Below are 24,777 nucleotides of genomic sequence, written 5' to 3'. Positions count from 1 at the left end.
AGTGCTGGGATTACAGGCTTGAGCCACCGCGCCCGGCCGGTATCTAGTCTTAATTGATGTTTCCTACTTTAGATTTCTCTCATATTAAAAGCTTTTAATTTCTGTTTCTTCTGTGTTTTCCTGGTACTCCTTGTGCGGAAATCAGTGTGGAATATGTTTAGTGGCACAGCTTCTACTGCCAATTATAAAGAGTATATCACTTACTATAAGTAAGCTTCAAGCATAGTCATTGCTTTGCAGTCTCCACAACCTGTGTTCTGCCGTTGCATCTGTATTTCTCTAGCCCCAAACAAGTGCCAAGGAATTTTTAGTCCTGTGCTACCTGGGCCATTGCTACTCCCCCTGAAAATTTTAGGGCTATCATAAAAACACTAAATCATAAAAAACTCTTTTTGTGCCCCCATATTTGTATTATTTGGATAATAACCATTGAACAAGTACCTAAAGTGGAATTGCTTTTGTTGTTTCTGAAGTCTGTGCCCTTAGGAGCCTAGTAAAGACAGTATCTCTTCTGTGGCTTCCTCTTTAAGACCTTTTCTTTTCTCTGCTTTTAATTATTCTAGGCCTTGCATAATTTGTTCTGCTTTATTGGCAGTATAAATGTTCCTTTTTGTCATACTTCTTTCAGCGATAGTAAGATATGTCATTTCAGATAAACAGGTGGTTTTTGTGTTTGTTTACATTTGAGCCTGTTCTTAAATTGGCCTCACCTATCTTCCTTTTTTCTCTTGTTTTTTTTTCTTCCTTCAGTTATCTCTTGTAGTATCTTTCATAATGTTAGAGAAGAAAGTCAAGGAGTTCTGAGTCCATCAAAAAGCATTCAATATCAAGCACATTTGCTCATTCTCGTCTCTGACTTAAGAAAAAAATCTTACCAGCACAACATCAAACCCAACACTGACCTCTTAACTTTGTTTCTCTTCACTATAGCTTTTCCCATTCACTCTCCAGAGACCTAACTTTGACTTTCTGGAGCACTTTTCTTTATGGCACAATGCCATACTATATGTTGTCCTTTGTAGTAACTATTAACCTGAAATGCACCTGAAATGCTTCAGTATTTTAAGGTAATCTCCATGCTCTTTAATTTATCAAATCTGTACAGATTTTATATTACTTGTATAGTAGTCTCAGTCTTCAAAGTGTGGCTTTTCAGTTGCTTTTATTATAGACTTTCTATCTGTCTTTAAAAAAGCAAGCTTTTGCCATAGTTGTATCTCCAGTCTGGTTCACTCTTGACATTTCCATCCTATAGTTACCTTCTGCTCCTCAGTTAGGTACTTTTCTAACCAGTCACCCTTCCTTTGTTATGAGTAACATCTATAATCTTATTTTCCCTAATTTCATCTTTAGGTACAGTTACTTCTGATATATATTTCCTTTTTCTTTTTTTTAAATATGGAATGCTTCATGATATCTATCTAGCCTAGCCGCTAAGAGTGAATTCTTATTCCTTAGGAAGGCCCTCCTTTCTTCCATTTTAATCAGTATGTCCTCCTTTTATTTTTCTTTAATTCTTCCACTGTTATTTTGTGAGTGCATCATCTGTTTTGTTTTGTTTTAACAAATTTAGTTATTGAAACTGAGCAAACTTCATCCTAGAGTTGGTGTTCGTTCATCCCTCATTTTAATTTGATCTTCATGTACTTCTTTTGCATATATTTTGGGGTTCCCTTGTCCATGCACCAATTTTAATATTTATGAAGGAAGCATTTAATATATTGCTCTCACCTCTGATTTTGGAATCAAATGAAAAACTGGCAGGGATCAAAATTTATCAAAAGTCTTTAAAATGACCTACTACTTATAAGAGGAAAGTTGGATCTTTAGGTAGCTATCTAAGCTGCACATGGGGGACGACTCTGACCTGCCTCAAATGTGGTGGAAGTTGAAAACTTGAGGGATATGAGAACCAGACCAATACATTAACCTTGGCCAGGAGTCAATATATTCTTATTAGTATTACTGATTTTACTTCCATGGACTGAGAGAATTTTAGGGAAGGAGGAAAATCATCCTCTCACTGGTATTTTTTTTAGATGGAGTTCTTATTTTATAAACTTACTTTTGTTTATAAATAGGATAGGAATGTAGAGGAAAAGATAAAAAGTTTGCCCCAAACTTACTATGTCCAGAATTCAGGAGAAGATAAAAAATAAAAATATAAGAATCAGAATAGAGGAGGAGGATTTTGAATGAATTTTTGTTGTTTTGCTTTCTCTACTCATCTCTCTTCCCCTCACCAATATAGGTAGTCTGCTTTCCATTTCTTTGCCCTGGCTTATGAAATGTTGGTGGCTACAAAAAAGAGAAAAAGTTATGGACTTAACTTTGTATGGGGAATCATTGTTCTTCATTTAATTTATGAAATTTACCTATGAAAAACTTCCATTTGTGGAAATGTCAAAAAAATTACACTGTTTCTGGGGTAGGAATTCCTTTTCTAAATAACATATGGAAAAGATAAATGAAACATGCTGTAATACTTACTATTTATATGTTAACTAACAGAATGCAATTTAAAAGAATATTTTAAAAACTGAAGAAGTCACAACTGATTTTAAATATTAATGTCAAATATCTTGGGTCACAGAGTTATTTACTGTATGTTTAATGGAAATCATTTCTCAAAACCAAGGTGGTTTTTTAGTGTAGAAGTAATTCTGTATACTCTTATGTTGTAGCTTCACCATATTTCATGAGTCATCAAAACGCATTGTATTGTATATACCTGGAATTTTAGGTGACTATTGTGAATGTAAATAAAACCACTTAATAGGGTGAATTCCTTTGTGAAATTTATTTGTATTTAATATAAAACATGTTTAATATGCTAACTCTGGAATCCCTATATCAGCAAGTATAATGGTCTTTACATTTCAAACTTTTGTGAGTATCTGACCGATTTCTTTGTTAAACTAGTTAGTAGGGTTTTCATATGTATTCTTTTCTCTTGGATGGGATTAATTCCTATAACATAACTTTATTTAATTTCATTCCTCCTTATGCATGTTCATTATCTTCTATTAAATCAACTGGTATGAATGAAGGGGTAGACCCTCTGCTTTGCATAGAAAAATAAAACTACTTCATTTTATTTTTGAAATTTCTAGCAAGGCGAATTAGTAATTAAATATAGTTAAAAGTATTAAAGCCTAAAACAGGTAAGGAAAGCTGGTAGGGGGTTTTAAATAAGTTTAAATCTCATCGTAGTATACTAGGGCCAGGGGGTGGGACAGGGAGGGCTTTATTAAAGGTTTGAAGGTACAAAGAACTGAAGAGATGCTGTTAGTCTAGATAGGGGAATACTCTGTTTTCCAAAAAGGTGGGTTATGGAAACAGATGGTCACTAAAAGTAGTATAATGTTGAGCAGAATTACTGAATAGTTAGAAAAGAAGATCTTCATCTTTAGCCATCACTATGGTTTCATTAAATCCGGTCATTCCAAATTTTTGTTTCTACTTTTAAAAAAATGGATTATTGGTAAAGGATATGAATGAAATATGACAGACTCAGCATATATGGATTTCAGCATGGTTTTGTATACAAAATTTCTCATAGTATTCTTATCGATAGATAGGGAGATGGAGTATGGATTAGTATTAGTAACTGACTTAACACTGTTGCCTAAAGAACATTGATTAATGGTTCTAAGGATAGCTAAGGAATTGAACTCGATTCTATTATAAATATCTCTGTGTGAATTTTTTTTTTTTTTTTTGTATACAGCTTTGATGATAAAATAAAAAACTTTCTTTTCAGATTTATAGGTGACACAAACTGGGAGGAAAAGCTAATGTATTGGCTCCAAATGCAGTGTAAGGTTTGGGGTAAAACTAAGAATGAGAAAAGTGAAAGGATTAATGTACAATTATACTGTAAAAAATCAACTATAAAAAGTTATGAGATATATATGAAAAAGAGCATTCTTGGCTGACTCAAAATCAATAAAACTGAAAGTAACTTCAAGCTACATTAATATTATCAGAGTGTCAAAAACAGGGAGATGGTAGTCCAACTAATTCTGACTAGAGTTGCCTGAAGTCTTATGTTCCATTTTGGGGGCTGTGTTTAAGAGGAACAGGCACAGATATGCTAATGAGAACTGAAAATTTTGTAGACTATAGAGAAATAGTTAAAATGGATGAAAGGATAGCAGATATTCAATCTAGGAAGAAACTAAAATAAAAATGTATGTGATAGTTACCTTATAATATTTGATGGAACATTGGATGTTTTGTTTATATAATTTTAAAACTTCAAACTAGAACTGATAGGTGGATGTCACAGTTTTGTTCCATAATGAAGAATTTTCTAATAAACTTGTCTGTAAAATTAAGTAAATTGTCATTTGAGATGGTGAATTACCCATCAGTAACAATATTCATGTTCGTTAACTCTCTGGAAGTGATGCTGTAATGGGTATTTTTGCTCTTGTTGGTAGGTTGGACTAGATAATCTTCAAGATTCCTTTTAACAGTATAATGGTATAGAGTATTAATTTTTATAGATGCTTACTCCATTTTTTAGTTTGAAAAGGTTTTGTCTTATTACATTCAGAGAACCTATCAAATACATTAATGTTGTATAAATACCAACTGAAGGAGTAGTAAATTGAACAGTATGCTTTACTAAGCCCCCACAAGTACCAGGTTTTAGATTGCTTGCTACTATAGATTATGTTCTTTGCAGATTTTGAACAACTTTTAACTTATTAGAATGTATTTCTAAACCATTTTGGTGTTTTTTTAAAATATGACTTTTAGATTTCCATTACATAATTATCCTGATAGAAAAGGTCAAATTGACAAGTGACTCTCTTTTTTCCAAACAGTTTATCTTTTTCATTCTCCAGGGAGAACTGTAAAAACAGTGAATCTTCAGTTATCTGTTTAGGCATGTAGCATTTTATTTATATTGCTATATGCAGGATATGCTTTATTTGTCAGATGAGTATTGAACTTAGTAGCTGAAAGTCCTTTTCAGTAGATTTTACTTAGTGATCTGTTTGCTTGCTAAAAGTGAGTAAAATTTGTTGTAATTAATCATACTTTGAAATAAATAATGAGCCAGTTTATACTGATATAATGAAATTGTCATTAAAGCAAGCTTAATTTTGTATTTTCTTTTCTTAAAACAAGGTACACTAGTAAGGATAGCTCTTGTTTGTTAAATGCCAGGAATTATCCTGGATTTTAATATATGTCTTATTTAATTTTTCAATAGATCCATGATTAAAGTGATATTAAATTCATTTTATAGATAATTTAGACTGAGAAGTTTAATGACTTTGCTAAGGTTACCAGCTAATAATTGACAGAGCTGGAATTCAAACCTAGGCCTGTCTGATTTTAAAGTCTATACTCTTTCCATTCTGCTGCCAATTTACCTGCTTTATTTTTCCATCTGACTCTTAAAATAATACCTACAGGCAAGGGCAAATCTTGAGGTGCAAACAGGCAATAAAGTAGAAAAAGTAAATGTAGAAATGTGCTTTTGTTATTAAATAACACCCAGAAAAATATATAACAACATTGGAATTTGAGGGGACAGGTTGGAACAGACAGCTTTGTTTTTAAATTTTTAAAAACTCAACTAATTTTAGACTTAGAGAATACAGTATAGCTATCAAGAACAGGAAAGTAACATTGGTACAACAGTAACAAAATTGTAGACCTTTTTAAATTTTTCCACTAATGTTCTTTTACCATTCCAGGATGTTATCTATGATCTCACATTGGATTTAGTTTTTTCTCCTTAGTCTCTAACAGTTCCTCAGTCTTTCCTTGTCTTTGCTTGCCATTTTTAAAGAGCACTGAACAGTTATTAATATGTTGTAGAATATCCCTTAGTTTGGGTTTAACTGATGTTTTCTCGTGCCTGGAATCAGTCTATGCATTTTTGGCGAAAGTACCACAAAAAATGACTTTCTCAGTGTATTGTTATGGAGAGATTCATGATAATGATTTATTTTGTTATATAGTTCACTGGTGATATTTACCTTGATAGCTTTGTTAAGTTTGTGTTGGTGGGGTTTTCCACCCTAATGTTACTGTCTTTATGTCTGTAGTTGATAAATGTCTTGGGGGAGATACTTTGGGACTGCAAATCCTGCTTCTCCTCAAACTTAACTCACTATTGGCATTGATGAGCACTGATTAGCATTGATCTTATCTGCAACATTTATCATTGTGGTGTCTGCCTAATGGTGCATCTCTGTTTCTCTTTTTCCATCTTTCACTGTAAGAAACAGCCGTCTCATTGCTAACATTTGTTTGATTATTTGTATCAGTGTGAACTTATGTATATTTAATTTACTGTATGGATTAAAGTCCAGTGCTATCATTATTTTATTGTTCAAGTTGTGCCAGCTTTAGCCTTTAGGAGCTCCTTCAGGTTGGCTCCCATATTCTCATATCCTGTTGTTTTTCACAGCATTTTCCTACTTTCTGGCACCACAAGATGTTCCAGGCTCATCTCGTGTTTTCCCTATGCCAGCTCTGGAATCAACTGCTTTGTAGAGGAACTGAAGTTCTTTTTATTGGAGAATGGTGTTTAGAGACCAAGATTTGTGCACTAAGTGCGTTTACTGTTACTGTAGAGTCCTTGCTTCTAGGCTGTCTCAGTGGACAGCTAGGAAATATTTGGATATATACAATTACATTACAAATGAATAATATAATCATACTGAAGGAGGTAGGACTAACCTAATGTATGTTAAAACATTTTAGGTATTTAGAAAATTAGCAAACTTATCAATGCATAGATTGTATTTATCTGTGTTCAATACATTCATACAGCCACGTATTATAGCCATTCTTTGATGCTTCTAGAATGAAGGGTAATTGTGACACATCTGCTTTGTTAATCAAATTTTAAAAGTGGCTGGATTCGCTGTAAACAAATGATGAACTTAATATTAGTGAGCAGCTTGAATGACACCTATGAACTGTGAGGTGTTTGATGTAATGAAAGTTGATGACAATGGGAGGAGACAGAATAATAGGGATATGAATAGCCAACTAATAGAAATAAAGACATGCTTAATGATCTAGTGTTAATGATCTAATCTGTTAATATGGGTTTAGGTATGAAGATCATTGTTTGCTCAGTGACAAACTAATGTTTGGTGGTTTGTTACATTACAAAAAAGGAGAGCTCAGTTAAGAAACAGATATACCTATTTTAGCTGATCATTTTATAAAATATATTTAAATAGTATGTTAGTTAGGCTGCCATAAGAAAATGCCATAGACTGGGTAGCTTAAACAACAGAAATATATTTTCTCACAGTCTGAAGGCTGAAAGGCCCAAATCAGGATACTTGCATGGTCATGTTCTGGTGAGGGCTCTTTTCATGGCTTGCTCTTGGCCGTGTTCTTGCTGTGTGCTCACATGGCTGCCATTTGGTGCATATGCATAGAGAAAGAGAGAGGCCTTTACTCCTTCTACTCCTTTTCCTCCTCACTCTTCTTCACTCCTCCTCAGTCTTCCTCACTTTTCCTCTTTTTTGACATATCCTACTGGAATAGAATTTCACCTTTATGACCTCATTTCAACTTAATTACTTCCTCAAAGCCCTATATTCAAATACAGTACCATTGGGGGTTAGGGCTTCAACAAATGAATTTTAGGAGGACAAAATTCCATCCTTAACAATTTGGGTGATATATTTCAGTGTTCCTAAATGATTTAATGTAATTTAACTTAATAGGTTTATATTAACTGTACATTTTGACAGTTTTGACTGACAGTGAGTCTTTTCTCATTCTCACAGTAATTTACCTTGGTTAATTAAGGTCCGACATTTTATAGTATATACTATATCCCATTTAGAGTAGAGTATATGCTCTTGAACGTGCTGCCGAATTATTAGGATAGTCTAACATCTTTCTTTGGCATCAGCTTTGTCCTCTTCAAGTTCCTTTATATCATAACATGCATCTGGCCTTGGCTGTTGCTTCTGTCAGAGTATTCCTATAATTTCTGTAAATACTTACTACAGTAATGTTTATTTATGCTCTTCAAAATGAGAAAAGGGTTTCCACGATCCACAGAAGTTACTGGCCTTAATCTTCTGCTTCTTAGACCATTTTCTGTAAGAGTTTAGAAATGTTGTGAGAGAGGGTTTTTAAGATCCAAGAAAACACTGTTATTTGTTTGCAGCAGCGTCAGCATTATCCTGACCACCACTATGTTAATGGTGACTTGTTAGAACACCAAAAAAGAAAGAAAGTGAAAGATGTAGTACTTACTGCTTTGTGGCCTGGTAGAACCCACAGATTAGCTGAGTGCCTATGATAGCACTCACAGCATAAGTGACAAATTTCATTTTAATAGGGCAATATAATGTACTTGTTTTATATATTTTAAGGAAAATATTTTGAAGAGAAATAGTGTTATGATGAATTAGCAGTGCCTGACATAACATTAAACAATGTAAGAAGGTATCTAAATTTCAGTTGATTTTGTGTCCCTTTCGGGGTATTGTAGCAAACCCAATGGAGGTGTTACCCACAAGGACTTTTATTGTGTTAGGTTTGGGCTCAGCTAGACCAGGCAATGCACTGGTAGTTGAATCTGTGTGAATGACAGAAGCTATAATGAGAACAGAACCTGAGAAAGTAGAAAGCTTTTATTCTAAGGAGATAAACCCAACCTATAAATAGGAAGCAAATAAAGTTGCAAGTAGACATGGACAGAGAACAAGAAAAATGTGAGGTTGTCAGGTACCTATTTTTTATGTGGCACCAGAGTAGTGGTTTGGTAACCAGAGAAAGGTAATAAAGCTGGTCAGAGACTTCAGGGAAGAGAAGATTTAGAGCCAGGGAACCAGTGTTTTTTCTAACGTTCCTCCTTTTTTTGTCTGTAGTGATGATTTGGAAAGGTCTGTCTTACTTGGGGCCAGCATAGTTAGTAATAGTTTTTACTTTCCAGCTAGTGAGAACTGCAAGATCCAGAAGGGAAACAAGTTCACAGAGCCAATCTCCTTTAGCTTTTTTTATCTGTATGTGTTCCTAGAAACATTGGAAAGATGTGTGAGTGGGTACCTGGTATTGTCATTTGGAATTGTCAAGAACTGTGAAGAGTGAGACTTTATCCAGGTTTGCCTGCCACAGTTTCTCAGATGCTGGCAGAAGACACGAAACTCTTGAGTTCGAGATAATGGACTTTATTATGGCACAGCAAGCAGCATGAGTTTCATATTTATGATGGTTCCCTTTGCTCCCTCAAGTCTCATATAGTTGACATGGTAGCCCAAGTGGATGCTACACTTAGTAGGTTTTCATCACAGTTAAGGAGCTCCAAGCTTTATGAATCCTAATCTTTTATAATGGTCGGCAAGCATGTCTGCCTCACCTTTGCCCTAGAGGGAGACAGTATCTTTATTATACTGAATGTAAACAGGTTCTCTGCTCTGGAGGGGGACATCATCTCTGTTTTTCGAGGCTGCTTCCTATAAATATCTTTGAAAAGATAAAGTCAGCTAGGGCTTTTTGAAAAACTGTAGAAATGTGAGAGACCCATGGAAAACTGTCTCCCAGTAGGAAGTGATTAGTGTGAAAAGTCCTTTGGGCTCTCAGTGTTCTTGGCTTTTTTATTCTAGGTTTTTTAGCTTATATATCAGGAGTCAGCAAACTTTTTTCCATAAAGGGACAGACATTAAATATTTAAGGCTTTTTAAGCCGTATTTTTTCTGTCACAACTACTGAACTCAGTTGTTGTAGCAGGAAAGCAGCCATAGACAATACATAAATGGATGAACCTGGTTGTGTTCCAATAAAACCTTATTTATAGACATTGAAATTTGAATTTCATGTAATTTTCACATATCAAAAAGTAGTTTTTTTTTTTTCCAACCACTTTTACCTCGTGGATGTACAAAAATGGGTGGCAGGCCAAATTTGGCTTGCAGGTAGTAGTTTTACATGATGGATTTTGTTAATATAATATGTTGTTTTAATATAGCATTCTTGCAACATAGCAATTAATGTTTCTAAAATTTTTTCTCATAAATTACCCCAATTTGGCTTCAGAGAGCATTATCATCTCGATTTTATGGTGAGGAAACTAATACACTGAGAAAGAAGATGACCTATTGACCTACCCAGATTCATAAAACTAGTTAAGTGACAAAAGTCAAGACTTACTGTATTCTGGACTCTTTTCCCCATAATATGGTACAGGTTAAATATTCATAAACAGAGTATCATGTTATATATCTTTTGTTGCCAGAATATTCATTTATTGCCAGAATGCTTAGAGCCTTATAAATAATAATAATAATAATGCATGATAGTTTCTAATTTTCTTTATTACTATATTCTCCCTAGCTATTTTAATATTTAATAATTAGTATTTTCACAAAAGCTGGATATGGGAGGTAAAGAGCATTAGTTAACAAAATTTGGTAAAAAATTGGCAATTCAATAGTACAGACATTCATCTACCGTATTTTTCATCTTTTCAAATATATTAATTGATTTTATTTTCAGAGGTATAAAATAAAATAAACAGTATAGAACATCCCTCCCTCTAGTCAGCTGTGTTAATGCTGAACTAATATTTTAATTTATCCAGTAAGTTTTATGCAGATTTTTAAACTTGAGATGTTGAGAACATTTTCTTTAGTAATGTCTGGATTGCTTCCCTGTCAGGTGGTTGAAGATTATGCTGGAAGATGGCAGGTCCCTTTGCCACAGCTTCAGGTTCTTCAGACTGCACTTTGTTGTTTTACAACAGCCAGTGCATCATTCCCAGATGAATGTGAGCACGTACAATATGTTTTGAGTAGCCTTGCTGTGTAAGTACTTTTTACTTCTTATAAATGCATTATTTTTCTTGATGTGTTTGAGAATTTGTTTTTGATAATTTCTTCTGAAGAGAAACCTTTCCTAAAATACTCCTTCAAAAAGAAATGTTTATTTTTTTCACCTAGGTTTAATTTTGAACATGTAACCATAATTTTACTTTAAGTTTTAAGAGTTACGTGGAATTTTGATATACAGATTCTTCTGGTTACTATAAGCACTTTACTTTCCTTTTTAATTCTCCAGATTGCCTTGGGAAGCTCTAATGGTAAGTCCCAGAATACAGCAGTTTAGGCTATGAGAGTCAGTAGAGACACCTTAAATCACACCAGAAAGAGGTTAGGAAAATCCTGAGTTTTTGTTGTTGTTGTTGTTGTCTTGTTTTTTTGAGACAGTCTCCCTCTGTCACCCAGGCTGGAGTGCAGCGGTGTGATCTTGGTTTACTGCAACCTCTACCTCCCAGGTTCAAGTGATTCTCATGCCTCAGCCTCCAGAGTATGTGGGACTACAGGTGTGCACCACCATGCCTGGCTAATTTCGTTATTTTTAGCAGAGACAGAGTTTTACCATGTTGGCCAGGCTGGTCTCAAATTCCTGACAAGTGATCCATCCGCCTGGGCCTGCCAAAGTGCTGGGATTATAGGCGTGAGCCACCACTCCCGTCTGAAAATCCTGGATTTTAAAAAATGCTGATAGAGAACTTCAAATTAAAGATTAAAAACTGAACACTTCTGATTATCATTTTTGCCCTCCTAGGAACCTACTAAAATTATAGTTAAGAAGTAAAAGAGAGAAGAATGTGAAAAAAAATAGGTAAAGATTATCAGTGAATAAACGATTTTTAGTTTTCTGTGGGACAGAAATCAAATAGAGGAATGGTCATTGAAACTCAGTGGAGCAAGTCACAGCTTCATCTGTTATTTATTTATTTATATCTCAGATTACCACAACAGTGAGTTGTAAAATCATTTATCATTACAAATTGCAATAGAAAGTATCAGAGTCTGTCTCATAGGATAAGTATTATTATGTGAAACATTTTTATGTATGTATAAATTAGGGAATGAGATATTTTGGGGAGAATGCAGATAAAGAAATTAATTACAATTTTTCCATTTAGTTCAATCACCAGGCCTTAGGGTCAGGTTGGGGTGAGGAAACAGCATTAGAGGTTAAGTATCCCTAATCTGAGAACCCAAAATGTGACATCTGAAATGCTCCAAAATTTGAAGCTCTTTGAGTGCTGACATGATACTCAAAGGAAATACTCATTGGAACATTATGTATTTCAGATTTCTGGATTAGGGATGCTCAGTCAGTAAGTATAAAATACAAATACTACAGAATCTAATACCTGAAACACTTCTAATCTGAGCATTTCAGATAAGGCATACTCAACCTATACCACTTTTTTATTTCCTCTATATAAATTAAATAACCTGGAGAAATGACCTTTGTATTCTGGCATTTATAGATTCCATATTGAGACTGCTAGCTAATTACTTAATTACTCTAAAGAAAAACTCATCAGTCAAGAAACTCCAGACTCATGCTCATAGGGCTCCTAGTTATTTACATATGGCTTTATTTTTACATATTAATGAATAAGAATCATTAGATATTTTAAAATGCCTTCAACATGAAAAACATGCAATGAAAAAGTGAAGAATAATTTTGAAAGGAACAGTGTTAATGTTGAAAATAAATTAAAAATGAAATATAAAGGAAGATGTAAAACTAAAGAATTCATTCAGAATGTAAAAACCAAAGAGAAATTTAAATGTGTCTGTGTACGTTGTGCCTCTTTAAAAAGTGATTTGTATGTATTTAAAATTGTAGGAGGAAAGAAGAGTTTAGAATATATTATCGAGACTTGTAAGAGTGAGGCAGTTTAAAAAAAACCTATATTTTAATTTTTTTCTAAGACAGAGTCTGGCTCTTTCGCCCAGGCTGGAGTGCAGTGGCATGATCTTGGCTCACTGCATCCTCCATCTCCCGGGTTCAAGTGATTCTCCTGCCTCTGCCTCCCAAGTAACTGGAATTATAGGCACCTACCACCATGCCTGGCTAATTTTTGCATTTTTAGTAGAGATGGGGTTTTACCATGTTGGCCAGACTGGTCTCAAACTCCTGACCTCAGATGATCCGCCCGTCTCAGCCTCCCAAAATGCTGGAATTGATTACAGGCATGAGCCACCACACCTGGCCTAAAAAAAACTATACTAAAAATCATATATATATATTTATTTTGTGATGCCTGAAGGAATATATGAATGTATTTGTAGTTGAACTTTTTGATTATACCTGACAAATCTTACTCAAGCTTAAGTATAAACAAAATAAAACAAAACAAAAAACAAAAAAAAGGGCAGAGTGCTTTATTAGATAACTAAGCCCTAGAAAAGCAAGAACTGGGACTAGTTACAGGATTTTCTGAATCTAGAGAATAAAATATCTCAACAGTAGCTAGATGAGCTAATATCGTCTAGGAACTGTTTCTTTCCATCTTTTCCTCTTTGGGCTTTATTTTTTCAGGGCTGTTGACAGTTCTAGGATTAAGCTCAGTTTAACCAAGGAGGAAGAAACCCTTTCTCTATACTTCAGATCCCAAAAATACCTTGAGAAGAACTCTGCCAGGGCTCAGTTATGTGCCTACTGCTTAGATTAGTCACTGTATTAAGAATGTCTTAAGATTTTGGGCTAGTCCATGGCTACGAGAAAAGAGAATAAGTCATGCGCTGCATAAAGATGTTTCATATGAGATGGTGGTACCATAAGATTATAACGGAGCTGAAAAATTATTATTGCCTAATGAAGTCATAGCTGCCATAAAGTAGTGTGACACATTATTCATACTTGTGGTGATGCTGGTGTAAATAAGCCTATGGCCCTGCCTATTATATAAAAGTATAGCACATAGAATTATACATATAGTACATAATACTTGACAATGATATTATTGGTTTATGTACATGCTGTACTATACTTTTTTTTGTTATTTTAGAGTGTACCCCTTCTACCTGTTTTAAAAAGATTAAAAGAGCCACAGGCAGGTTTTACTGAAGGCATTCCAGAAAAAGACATTGTTATGATACAAGACAACAGCTTCATGCATGTTCTTGCCCCTGGAGAACTTCCATTGTGACAAGATGGAGGTGGAAGAAAATGATATTGATGACCCTGATCCTGTGTAGGGCTAGGCTGTTCAGTATGTGTCTTAGTTTTTAATAGCAACAACAAAAATATAGAATACTAAAAAGAAAAAATTTTTAAAATAGAAAAAATTTAGGGAATAAGGATACAAGAAAATCTTTTTATACAGCTGTACAATTGTGTTTGTGTTTTGAGCTAAATGTTATAGTCAAAAAGTTAAAAAAAATTAAGTTTATAAAGTAAAAAGGTTACAATAAGGTTAATTTATTATTGAAGAAAAAAAAAATTTTTTTTATAAGTGTAGTATACCCTACATATATAGTATTTATATTTCTGTATTAGTGGATGGTCATGTCAGGGCTTTCACATTCATTCACCATACACTCACTGACTCACCTATAGCAACATCATTCTTGCAAGCTCCATTCATGGCAAGTGCCCTATACACATATACAGCTTGTATCTTTTATACTAGAGGTGTCCAGTCTTTTGGCGTCCCTGGTCACACTGGAAGAAATAGGATTGTCTTGGCCCGTACATAAAATACACTAACACTGACGATAGCTGATGAGCTAAGAAAAAAAATTGCAAAAAGATTACGTAATGTTTTAAGAAAGTTTATGAATTTGTGTTGGGCCTCATTCAAAGCCATCCTGGGCTGCGTGCAGGCTGCAGGTTGGACAAGCTTGCTTTATACTGTATTTTTACTGTATTTTTTCTGTGTTTAGATACACAAATACTATTGTGTAACAGTTGCCTATGGTATTCAGTACAGTATGACGCTATATAGGTTTGTAGCTGAGGTGTGTAGTAGACTATACCATTTAGGTTTGTGTAAATACATTTAAAGATGTTCACACAAGGACAAAATCACCTAATGATGCATTTCTCAGAACATATCCCTGTCGTTAAGCAACATATGACTCTACAATGTTGGCTGCTCCATCAGAACCATAGAAATGTTGGGGAGAGAAGCAGTTGCTCAAAGGATTGGTTATGTAGACAAAAATAATAAACAAAAATAATAATACTATAAGGAATATTTTTCTATTATTTTGCAGATTACCAAAACTGTTTCAGTTATTCTCTACTGATTTTTGAGGAAAATAAGTATTAAAAGAAATTATTTGTAAGCAGTAAGTGTTGTTATTGTTTCAGTGCCTATTAGAATTTTTTCCCCCTTCATCTATATAATTTTTGTTAACTTTAGTGTTATGTGACAATTCTCTTAAAACTTTCAAAGTTTCTTTGGTTTAAAATGTCATTTATTGACTTCTCTTTCATTGCCTACTAGCTGGTATGGTTTGGCTGTGTCTCATGCAAATTTCATTTTGAATTTTAGCTCCCATAATCCCCATGTGTCATGGAAGGGACTCTGTGGGAGGTAATTGAATCATGGTGTTGGGTTTTTCCCATGCTGTTCTCGTGGTAGTGAATAAGTCTCATGAGATCTGATGGTTTTATAAAGGGCAGTTCCCATGCTTTCTTGCCTGCTGCCATGTAAGACGTGCCTTTGCTCCTCCTCCTCCTGCTGTGATTGTGAGGCCTCCCCAGCCATGTAGAACTGTGAGTCCATTAAATCTCTTTTTCTTTATAAATGACCCAGTCTCCGGTGTTTCTTCATAGCAGTATGAAAATGAAGTAATACGCTAGCTTTTTTACTACTGCCTATGTAAAAAATAATGTGTTAAACAGAAGCAAATCTTATCTAAGATGTTCAGTGTAAGGCAAAAGAAATATATTATCTTGACGACTTATTAAATAGTAAGATTTCTTTAAAGGAAAACTTTTGCATTTTTTGTATTTACTTTACAGGGAAGTTAATTGTATTTTCCATACCAGAAGAAAAATGGGGAAATAGCAACATGTTGGTTCTACTAAAAGAGTAGTAAGTTTACAACAGTATATTATTTTATTCAAATAAGTATTTAATCAAAAAATTTTTCTAACAATTATTGTGTAATTATTTGTTTATTCTGTAAAGCTCTGCTTGCTTCTAGGGATAAAATAGAATATAAGATAGATAAATCCTTGTTCTCAAAGATGTTACAGAGCTACATAATTGCAGTTAGGAGAGAATTACAGGGTTCAATGAGAGGGCATAACAGGGATTTGACCTGTCTTGGAGGTCAGTGAAAATGTGCTGGGTGAGCTAACTTGCTGTACTCCAAAGGAATGACAGGAATAACTTAGGTGCAGGAGCGGAAGTGCCTCTTAGGGATGGCAAATGGAATGTTTAAGGCACCTGGATATTACAGATTTCAGTATGTTTAGTATCTGTTTTTACAGTTCTTTTGATTTCTATCATGGCTTTAAATTTTTTATTAGCTTGACATATGAAGCTTATTAAATAATGTTATAAAATAATTTAAGAGGGAGATTTTGTCTTTTATACATGTATAACATTTACAAATAAAATATGTTATATAGAAAAGTTGTAAGTTACTGTATTCTCTGGCAGTACTGTCTGGTATATATATCCACTTTAATAAAAGCGTATATCTACTTTGTAATTATACATATGTGTTGATCTGTCGTCTGTCTGCTGGGAGACTCAAAAAATTAGAGTTTTGCTAGTGTTCTTTATAGGGAAGGAAAGGGGATTCTGCTTTTTTTCATACCTGAGTATTATTTCAAATGTTACAGAAATAAAAAGTCATGTAGTGAATTGTCTTAAATCAGCTAATTATAATTCTGTCTAACTTTACCTGGGTTGACTCTCCTTCTAAGATGTATTTTCTAAAAAAGTGGAGATTTTGCTTTGTGCATATGGACCTCAAATTCATTCTCTGTAGATAAGAAAACCAAAGTCCGAGAAGTTGGAAGAGTTTTGCACATTGAATTAATTTCTTACTGGTTTTTTCCTTTTGCCTTGTTTTAGATTGGTTAAATACTGATTCCTTTGTTCCCAGATAGAACAAAGCCAAACACCCTGAAACTAAGTGGACTTTCAGGCAGAAAACATAGACTTTATAAGTTTTACATAAAAGAAAAGCAAATTTTAATGCTGTCTTCACAGCCTCCTTTTACCCAACAGAAAGTAAATGTTCATAGATTTCAGCTTTCCAGGCCAAGGTGAGTGATGGGAAAGCAGGTATTTGCCCAACGGCCACTAGATCCACAAGAATCACTGGAGGAGGAACTAGTTCAGCTAGTAGTGTTTTGTGTGTGCACTGGCAAAGACTGAAGTGTATGCCAAGTTGTCTAAGAGAGAAGATGAAAGGGTCTTGTCTTCAGGGAGCCAAGTGGGTATAATCAGTCTCTTATTTAGAGTGGCTAGATCTTCTTGGACTAGACCACACATGTAATGGTAGATCACCAATCCTTTCTGATTATTTTGCTAAATTGTACTTTATTTCAAACACAACTTTTGTGCCAAGTCTAACTTCAACTGTTACTAACTCTACTGTATAATAACCACATTTTATTCAGTTGCATTTATAATTTAAGTCTAGGCTTTCAACTAGTTTAGGAAATGTCTTGGAAATCAAAGGAAGAAAGGCTAATTATAAAGGTACCATTGTTTTTTGGCGGGGGTGGGGCCCACAAAAGGTGTTTGTCTTATAGGGCCCAATGAGTATTGCCCATCTGCATAGCATATAGCACTCATACTACGTCCTGAGTTTTTGATTATATTGACGAACACTTATTTAACACCTTAACCAATTTTATATCTGTTATCTTTACTGATCATTTGTGACATGTGAACTCAGTCACTTTGGAGAAAAATCTAGGCTGTCTAGTCTTCTCTTTCTTTGTCTTCTCTCTGAGGAAGAGACTATTTTTTTTTTTTTTTAGAGGCAGTTGGTGGTCTTAATTCTTTTCTCTTACTAAACTTCATGAGATGGTTTTGTTTTTCCTTATTACACTAGAATAGTTTGTCTATAGGATTTGTTGTAGCTAAAGCCAATATTAAAAAACCCTTAGTGCATTTGTTTATATTGGCCATGGTTAGAAGCTTTGTATTGCATTTGGTCTTAGTTGTGACTAGTATCTTTTCCCCTGTAATTTTGGTCTTTATTGCTCCTTTTATTGATTTTGGAGTAAAGCGGTTGAGAACTATAGTTGTTTCATGGGCAAAGAGATTACTAATTGGTATATTTGTGTTGGCAGGGATGGAAAGGTATCAGGGGAAAAGAAATACCCTAATTCCAACCCACATTAGTATGTATCAGAATCTAGAGGACTGTACATGTGTAGTTTGGGAAAATGGTATTTACCGTTTTTCTAAGCTAAAGGAAGGAAAGCTTGATAGTTCTCTTGGTCAGTGTGGATAAAAAAAAAATAGAAAAAGGCAGTAGACTACAAGCTACTATTGGGAAGATCTTTATTCTTTAAAAGTTATTCTTTAAAAGATGTATATAGTCATTATGAATGGCGTAAATACGTTTGAAATTTTTTATTTTGAATGGCTTAATATTGTGCTAAGTCAGATCATTAAAAAACTACAGATCAGAACCATTTGTTTTTAACTTCTTTCCCACTAATATTTTTGGTTTATAGAACTAGACTACAGTATTATACTGTCAGCTTTCACTATGGAATGAAGAAAAAAAATACATGAAATGCTTCTGTAATTATAAAATGGACAAAATTTTGCTCACTGCTTCTTAACAAAGGAAACTTGTGAGAAATTATCCCAGGATTAAGGTACTGGAAGAATTTCTTCTAAGTTTGCTGTATAAGAGGCAATGAGCAGAATTATAGGATTCAAAATATTTAAGCAAATCATATATTTTTAATAGTTAATTTATTGGTTGAAGCCTATTAGCTATAGTTTTGTTAAGCTATGGTGTCTTAAAAAGGTTTTCCCTTTTAATTTTGGAATTGAGATAAGAAACAATTTGCTCCTTGTTTTGTAGGGAATAATTTTCAATAAATTCACTTTTATTTCCCTTTTTATTTTTCCCTCTCCTGAATCGGACTATCAGTTATGTTATAGAGAACCAATACCAACATTTCTCCTGTGGAGCACAGTGATAAGCACATGTTTTCATGTATGTGTTAAGGATAGAAAGGGGTGGGGAGAAGGGAAGAGACAGGAATGTGAATGTATTATGTACTAAGAGAAATGACAGAGATCACTCCCTCCTTTAGTCCTTTGCTGTTTTTTCTTTTCTTATTGTTTTCTACATCCTCAAGGTATGCATGCAACATCAGTCTCTCTTCATAAAATGCCGTCATAGTTTGTAGACATTTCACATTAGCTTCTTTTGAAAGAACCAGGTCTGCTTCATCTGTGTCTTTCCAATTCATTAAAAACATAAATCACCACAGGAATCTGTCACTCCCAGTGATTTTTTCTGGTTCCAGTCTTATCTCAAAGCCCTGAGCAATAAATACCATTGCCCTGTTATCTTTTTTGGACTTGATACTGTCAGCACTGTTTGAGAAACTGGATTTTCTCGCTACTTTCTAACTTCTCCCTAGGTTTATTTTAACCCTCCTTCATCATTTTACACTTTTGAGCTAAAGGCAATCCAAGTTTTTCTTAGATTCCCAAGTATTGTGCTCCTCAGAAAAGCCTTTTCACTTCAGTTGATACTCTACTTGCCCCTTAATCACATGCCTGTCTAGCACCTTCTCTGAAGAACTGCCAGCTGAGTGCTTGGTTGTCTTTCCCATGTTGCACTATTCCACCTGAAGGACTAAGGCCACTGTGTCCCAGATTACCTCCAATTCATCTTTTCCCTCTGGGCTATCAGTAGGGGCCTCCCCGCCCAGGTCTAGGACTTGGCCGACTTACCTTCATTTTCTTTTTGATTAAGATATATTTCAGTCAAGATTCAATTAGGTAAATATAAACATGCTAGGTAATTCAATAGAAGGAGCTTATTCATAGAATCACTTTAAAAGGTATTAGTGATCTGGGAGAATAGACAGGAAATGGTGAACCTAGAAATTGGCAATTGTGGCAAGTTGCTGTTAGCTCTAGAAACGGAGGGACAAAGGAAAAAGAAAGTATTGCTAGAGACAGGAGACAGGTGAAGAGGGGAAGCAGCACTGATTTGTATGAGAGAGTACCTCTGAAGAGTTATAATTACTGCTATAGACGATCCTGAAGCAGAGGGTTAAGGGGAAAAAGACCCACATTTCTGTTTCCTCCTGACTTCAGATTTCTACCATTCACTTCCTTTAGCCAAACCTAACCAGAGGCCAAAGACCTTTGTTTTGAAAGACATTTCCACTGATTATTGAATTTTAGGTTGGCAGTTTTTTTTTCTTCTCATACTTTAAAGAAGTCCATCCAGTGTCTTCTGGCCACATTTTCTTCTGATGAAAAGTCTGCTTTTCATTTGGTTCCATGTATATAATGTACCCTTTTAGGAACTTGCTTTTAAGATTTCATCTTCATCACTTTTTCTTTTAATTTTTGAGTAGGTAATACATGTTCATGTTTCAAAATTTAAAAAGTATGGAGTGTACAATGAGACACCCTTGCCATTTACATCTCCCTGTCCCCTAGTTTCCCAGTTTCCATTTCTTTTTTTTTTTAAATAGAGACAGGGTTTCTCCATGTTGGTCAGTCTGGTCTCGAACTCCCGACCTCAGGTGATCTGCCCACCTCGGTCTCCCACAGTGCTAGGATTACAGGTGAGAGCCACCGTGCCCGGCCTCCAGTTTCCATTTCTGTAGCCATCCAGTGTACTTATTTTCTTGAATTTTCCTTTCAGATATTTTATGCATATATAAGAAAAAATTCATATTCTCATTTTAGACCAATGCTAGTATACCATATATACTGTTTTGTACCTCCTTTTTCCACTTAGGTATCTTTCCCCATCAACATACCTTTCTGGTCATCATATTAACTATAGAATATTTCACTCTTACGTGTATATCAAAATGTAATTAACCAGCCCCTTTACTGGTTATTTAGCTTTTGTTTCAATCTTTTGCTGTTATCAACAAACCTTTAATGAATTACCATGTATGAATGGAATATGTACAGGGTATTTGTATATTCTAGATGTATCCTAGGAGTAGAGTTAATTGCTGGATCAAAGAGTATAATTTATCACTTACCATACATTTATACAAAGAATGTAATTTTTCATTTTGGTAGATACTGCCAAATTTCCTCTGTAAAGGCTGAACCAATTTACATTCTTGCCAGCAATGTAAGAAAATACATTTTTCTCACACCTTTGTCAACAGTTTTTTTTTTAATAACATTTTATTATGACAATTTTCAAGTATACTTGAAAGTAAAAGTAGTAGAAACAACTGTCACCCAGCTTCAACAATTACCAGTATATTATCAATCTTATTTCATCGACTTCTCCACTCCTTACCCATTACTAGTTTATCTTTTTTATGTAAAGCTTTATTAAAAAGTATACATTCATATAATTTACTCATTGTCAGTTTATAATTCAGTGATATTTAGTAAATTTATAGAGTTGTGCAACCATCACCGCAATCCAGTTTTTCATTTTCATTACCCCAGAAAGTTTTCTCATGCTCATTTGCAGTTAGGTCCCAGTGCCTACCCAGCCCAAGGCAACTACTGCTCTGCTTTCTATCTCTATAGAGTTGCTATTTCTAGACATTTTATATAAACAATGTCACATAATATGTAGTCTTTTGTATACTTTCACTTAGAGCAAGTGAAAGTATTTAAAAATAGTCTTGTGAAATCGTCATGTAAAATAGTCTTTTAAATGATTATTTTCCACTTAGAATAACGTTCTTGAGGTTCACCTATGTTATAGCATTTATCAGTAGCTCAATCCTTTTTGTGCTGCATAGATTCCAATATATGGGTATATTTACATTTTACTTATTTGGTACTTGATGGCTATTTATTACATCCAGTTCTGGGCTATGAACATTTGTGTATATGTCTTGTGTGGCCACATCTTTTCATTTCTCTTAGGTAGATACCTAGGCATAGAATTGTTAGATGTATGATTATGGTTAGAGTTTTGTAAAACTGCTACTCTATAACCAAAGCAACTGTACTTTTAAAATTCTAACCAGTTTTCTATAGTGGTTCCAGTTTCTTTACATCTTCACTAATACTTCTTACTATGTTTTTCATACTAACCATTCCAATGGTTATATAGTGGTATCTCAGTTTGGTTTTAATTTGCATTTCCTCAGTGCTGTCGTTGGTAAGCATCTTTTTGTGTGCTTTGCTATTTTATATTTTCTTTGGCAAAATCTACCAAAATTTTTGCCAATTTTTAAATTGTATTATTTGTCATCTTATTGAGTTCCAAGAATTCTTTATGTATTCTGGATATACATTCTTTATCAGATATGTGATTTGTAATTTGTCTCACTCTATATCTTGTCTTTCCATTTTCTCATTGGTGTCTCTTGAAGTTTATTGCTGGTTTTAAGAAATTTGGTTGTAATATGTTTTGTGTTATCTTCTTCATGTTTCTAGATTTTACGCTTCTTGGATCTGTGGGCTTATAATTCTTGTCAACTTTTGGAAATTTCTTCAAAAAACTTCTTTTAGAAACCACTATTATGTTTTCTTCAGGGATGCTACCTGAAGGGCAACAACAGCTGTCCTATAGCTTATTGACAGCTCTAGTTATTTTTTTGTCTTTCTCTTTTATTTTAAATCGTTTTCTTTTGCTATATTTTTGTTTACCCATTATAATATTATCTTCTATAATGTCAAATTTGCTGTTAATCCCATACAGTGTATTTTTCATTTCAGACATTATACTTTTATATGCAGAAGCTTGATGAAAGTCTTTTGTGTCTTCCATTTCTTGACTTAACATGGCTAATCTTTTTTCTGCCACTGGGATTCATAAACTATGGCACGCAGGCCAAATCCTAAAATAATATCTGGCAATCCAGTCTCTACCCTAAACCCAATATAATAGTACAAGAATTAGAAGCCAGTGGTGCACTTAAGATTATGGTAGCAACAGCAAAACCCATATTCAGTTTAACTTTTGACTGGTTTTACTCATATGCTCCACAATAAAGCCCTAACAAGAGAAAAAACATGCCTCTTTCTAGGCATAAATGCTGTTTACCTCTACTATGTTTTTTTATTTTTTAAATAATTTCAACTTTTAGTTTAGATTCCAGGAACATGTGTGATAGTTTGTGGCGTAGATATATTGTTGAGGTTTGGGATATGAATGATCCCATAACCCAGGTGGTAAGCATAGTAACCATTTGTGTGTGTGTGTGTGTGTGTGTGTGTGTGTGTGTGTGTGTGTGTGTGTGTCTCCTTTTTGGTGGCTGGGATGGAGTGCAATGGTGCAATCTTGGCTTACTGCAATCTCTGCCTCCCGGGTTCCAGCAATTCTCCTGCCTCAGCCTCCTGAAGAGCTGAGATTACATGTGCCTACCACCATGCCTGGCTAATTTTTCTATTTTCACCATGTTGGCCAGGCTGGTCTCAAACTCCTGATCTCAGGTGATCCACCTGCCTCTGTCTCCCAAAGTGCTGGGATTACAGGCCTGACCCACTGCACCCGGCCATTAGTTTTTAAATCCTATCCCTGCCTCACTAGTAGTCCCTCATATCTGTTGTACCATCTTTATGTCCATGAGTGCCAATGTTTATCTTCCACTTATAAACCAGAACATGTGGTATTTGCTTTTCTGCTTGTGTGTTAATTCATTTAGGATAATGGCCTTATATAATGAAGTCCAGCTTTCAAAAACCAGAAATTATAGACACATTAAAAAAAAGAGAGAGAGAGACCCACTATTAAGAGATAAAACAATCAGTAGAACCAGATCCAGATATAAAGGCTATAGTGGAAAAGACAGATAATATGTTTGAGCAGATTGGAAATTTCAGCACAGAGATGGAAACTTTAAGAAAGATTCAAATGGAAATTCTGGAAATACACACAGTAACATGAAGAATTGCTAAGGCCTTCAGATTCCTTGGTAGACTTGATGCAGCTAAAGAAAGAATGAATGAACCTTGAATGTAGATCATAGAAATACCCAAACTAGAAGGCAAGGAGAAAACAGAACAGAGTGTCTAAGAATTTAGGAAAATGTAAAATGGTATAACATATCTACTAGAATCTCAGAAGAAGAAAAAAATGAGGTGGAATAAATATAGACAAAATAATGGCCATGAATTTTCTTAAAATAATTAAAAGGATCCGACTACAGATCCAGAAACTAGAACCCAAGTAGGTGAAAGTAACCAGAAAATAACCCAAAGAAGAATGAAGACAATGTGTAGCAGACATCTCTTCAGAAATTGCAAGCCAGAACACAATGATGTGACAACTTTAAAGTGATAAAAGAAAAAGATTTATTAATTTTTTTTTTTTTTTGAGACTGAGTCTCCCTGTCTCCCAGGCTGGAGTGCAATGGTGCAATCTCGGCTCATTGCAACCTCTGCATCCCAGGTTCAAGCTATTCTCCTGTCTCAGCCTCCTGAGTAGCTAGGCCTACAGGCACGCAACACCAAGCTCAGCTAATTTTTCTGTTTTTAGTAGAGATGGGGTTTGGTCATGTTGGCCAGGCTGGTCTCAAACTTCTGACTTCAGGGGATCTGCTTGCCTCAGTCTCTGCTGGGATTACAGGCATGAGCTACCACACCCAGCCAAACTTTCAGTTTGAGAAAATACATTTCTAAAGTAAAAGATAGAAGTATCTAAACAAAACCGGAGATAATTCATTTCTGGCAGACCTGAACTACAGAAAATGTTAAAGGGAGCACCAGATTCTAGACAGAAATTAGAGTTGAAAATGGTAAAAACTGAAGGTAAATATCAAGTTGTTTTTCTTATTTTTAAACACTGTAAAACATAATTGATGGTCTAAAGCAGGGGTTGATAAAACAGCTTTTTTTTTTTTTTTTTTTTT

At 34.5% G+C, this 24,777-nt stretch overlaps 1 protein-coding gene and 1 long non-coding RNA gene across 4 annotated transcripts in view; both read left to right on the top strand.

Moving 5' to 3' along the window:
• ZNF654 (zinc finger protein 654) overlaps window positions 1–24,777 on the top strand; it is an 87,718-nt gene that overhangs the window by 15,653 nt on the left and 47,288 nt on the right. For all 3 annotated transcript variants that reach the window (XM_037744174.1, XM_017544221.2, XM_037744175.1), the window contains exon 2: window positions 10,660–10,805. In XM_037744174.1, the coding sequence (XP_037600102.1) occupies window positions 10,660–10,805 (146 nt within the window). The remainder of the gene's footprint in view (window positions 1–10,659; window positions 10,806–24,777) is intronic.
• Window positions 12,964–16,393, top strand: LOC119473568. Its single transcript, XR_005202778.1, has 2 exons — window positions 12,964–15,101; window positions 15,781–16,393. It is a non-coding gene; the product is annotated as an uncharacterized LOC119473568 (long non-coding RNA).

Source organism: Cebus imitator, unplaced genomic scaffold (genome assembly GCF_001604975.1).
Source record: "Cebus imitator isolate Cc_AM_T3 unplaced genomic scaffold, Cebus_imitator-1.0 Scaffold168, whole genome shotgun sequence".
In the NCBI taxonomy this organism is placed as follows: domain Eukaryota; kingdom Metazoa; phylum Chordata; class Mammalia; order Primates; family Cebidae; genus Cebus; species Cebus imitator.
This window is presented reverse-complemented; position numbering and strand designations above follow the sequence as displayed.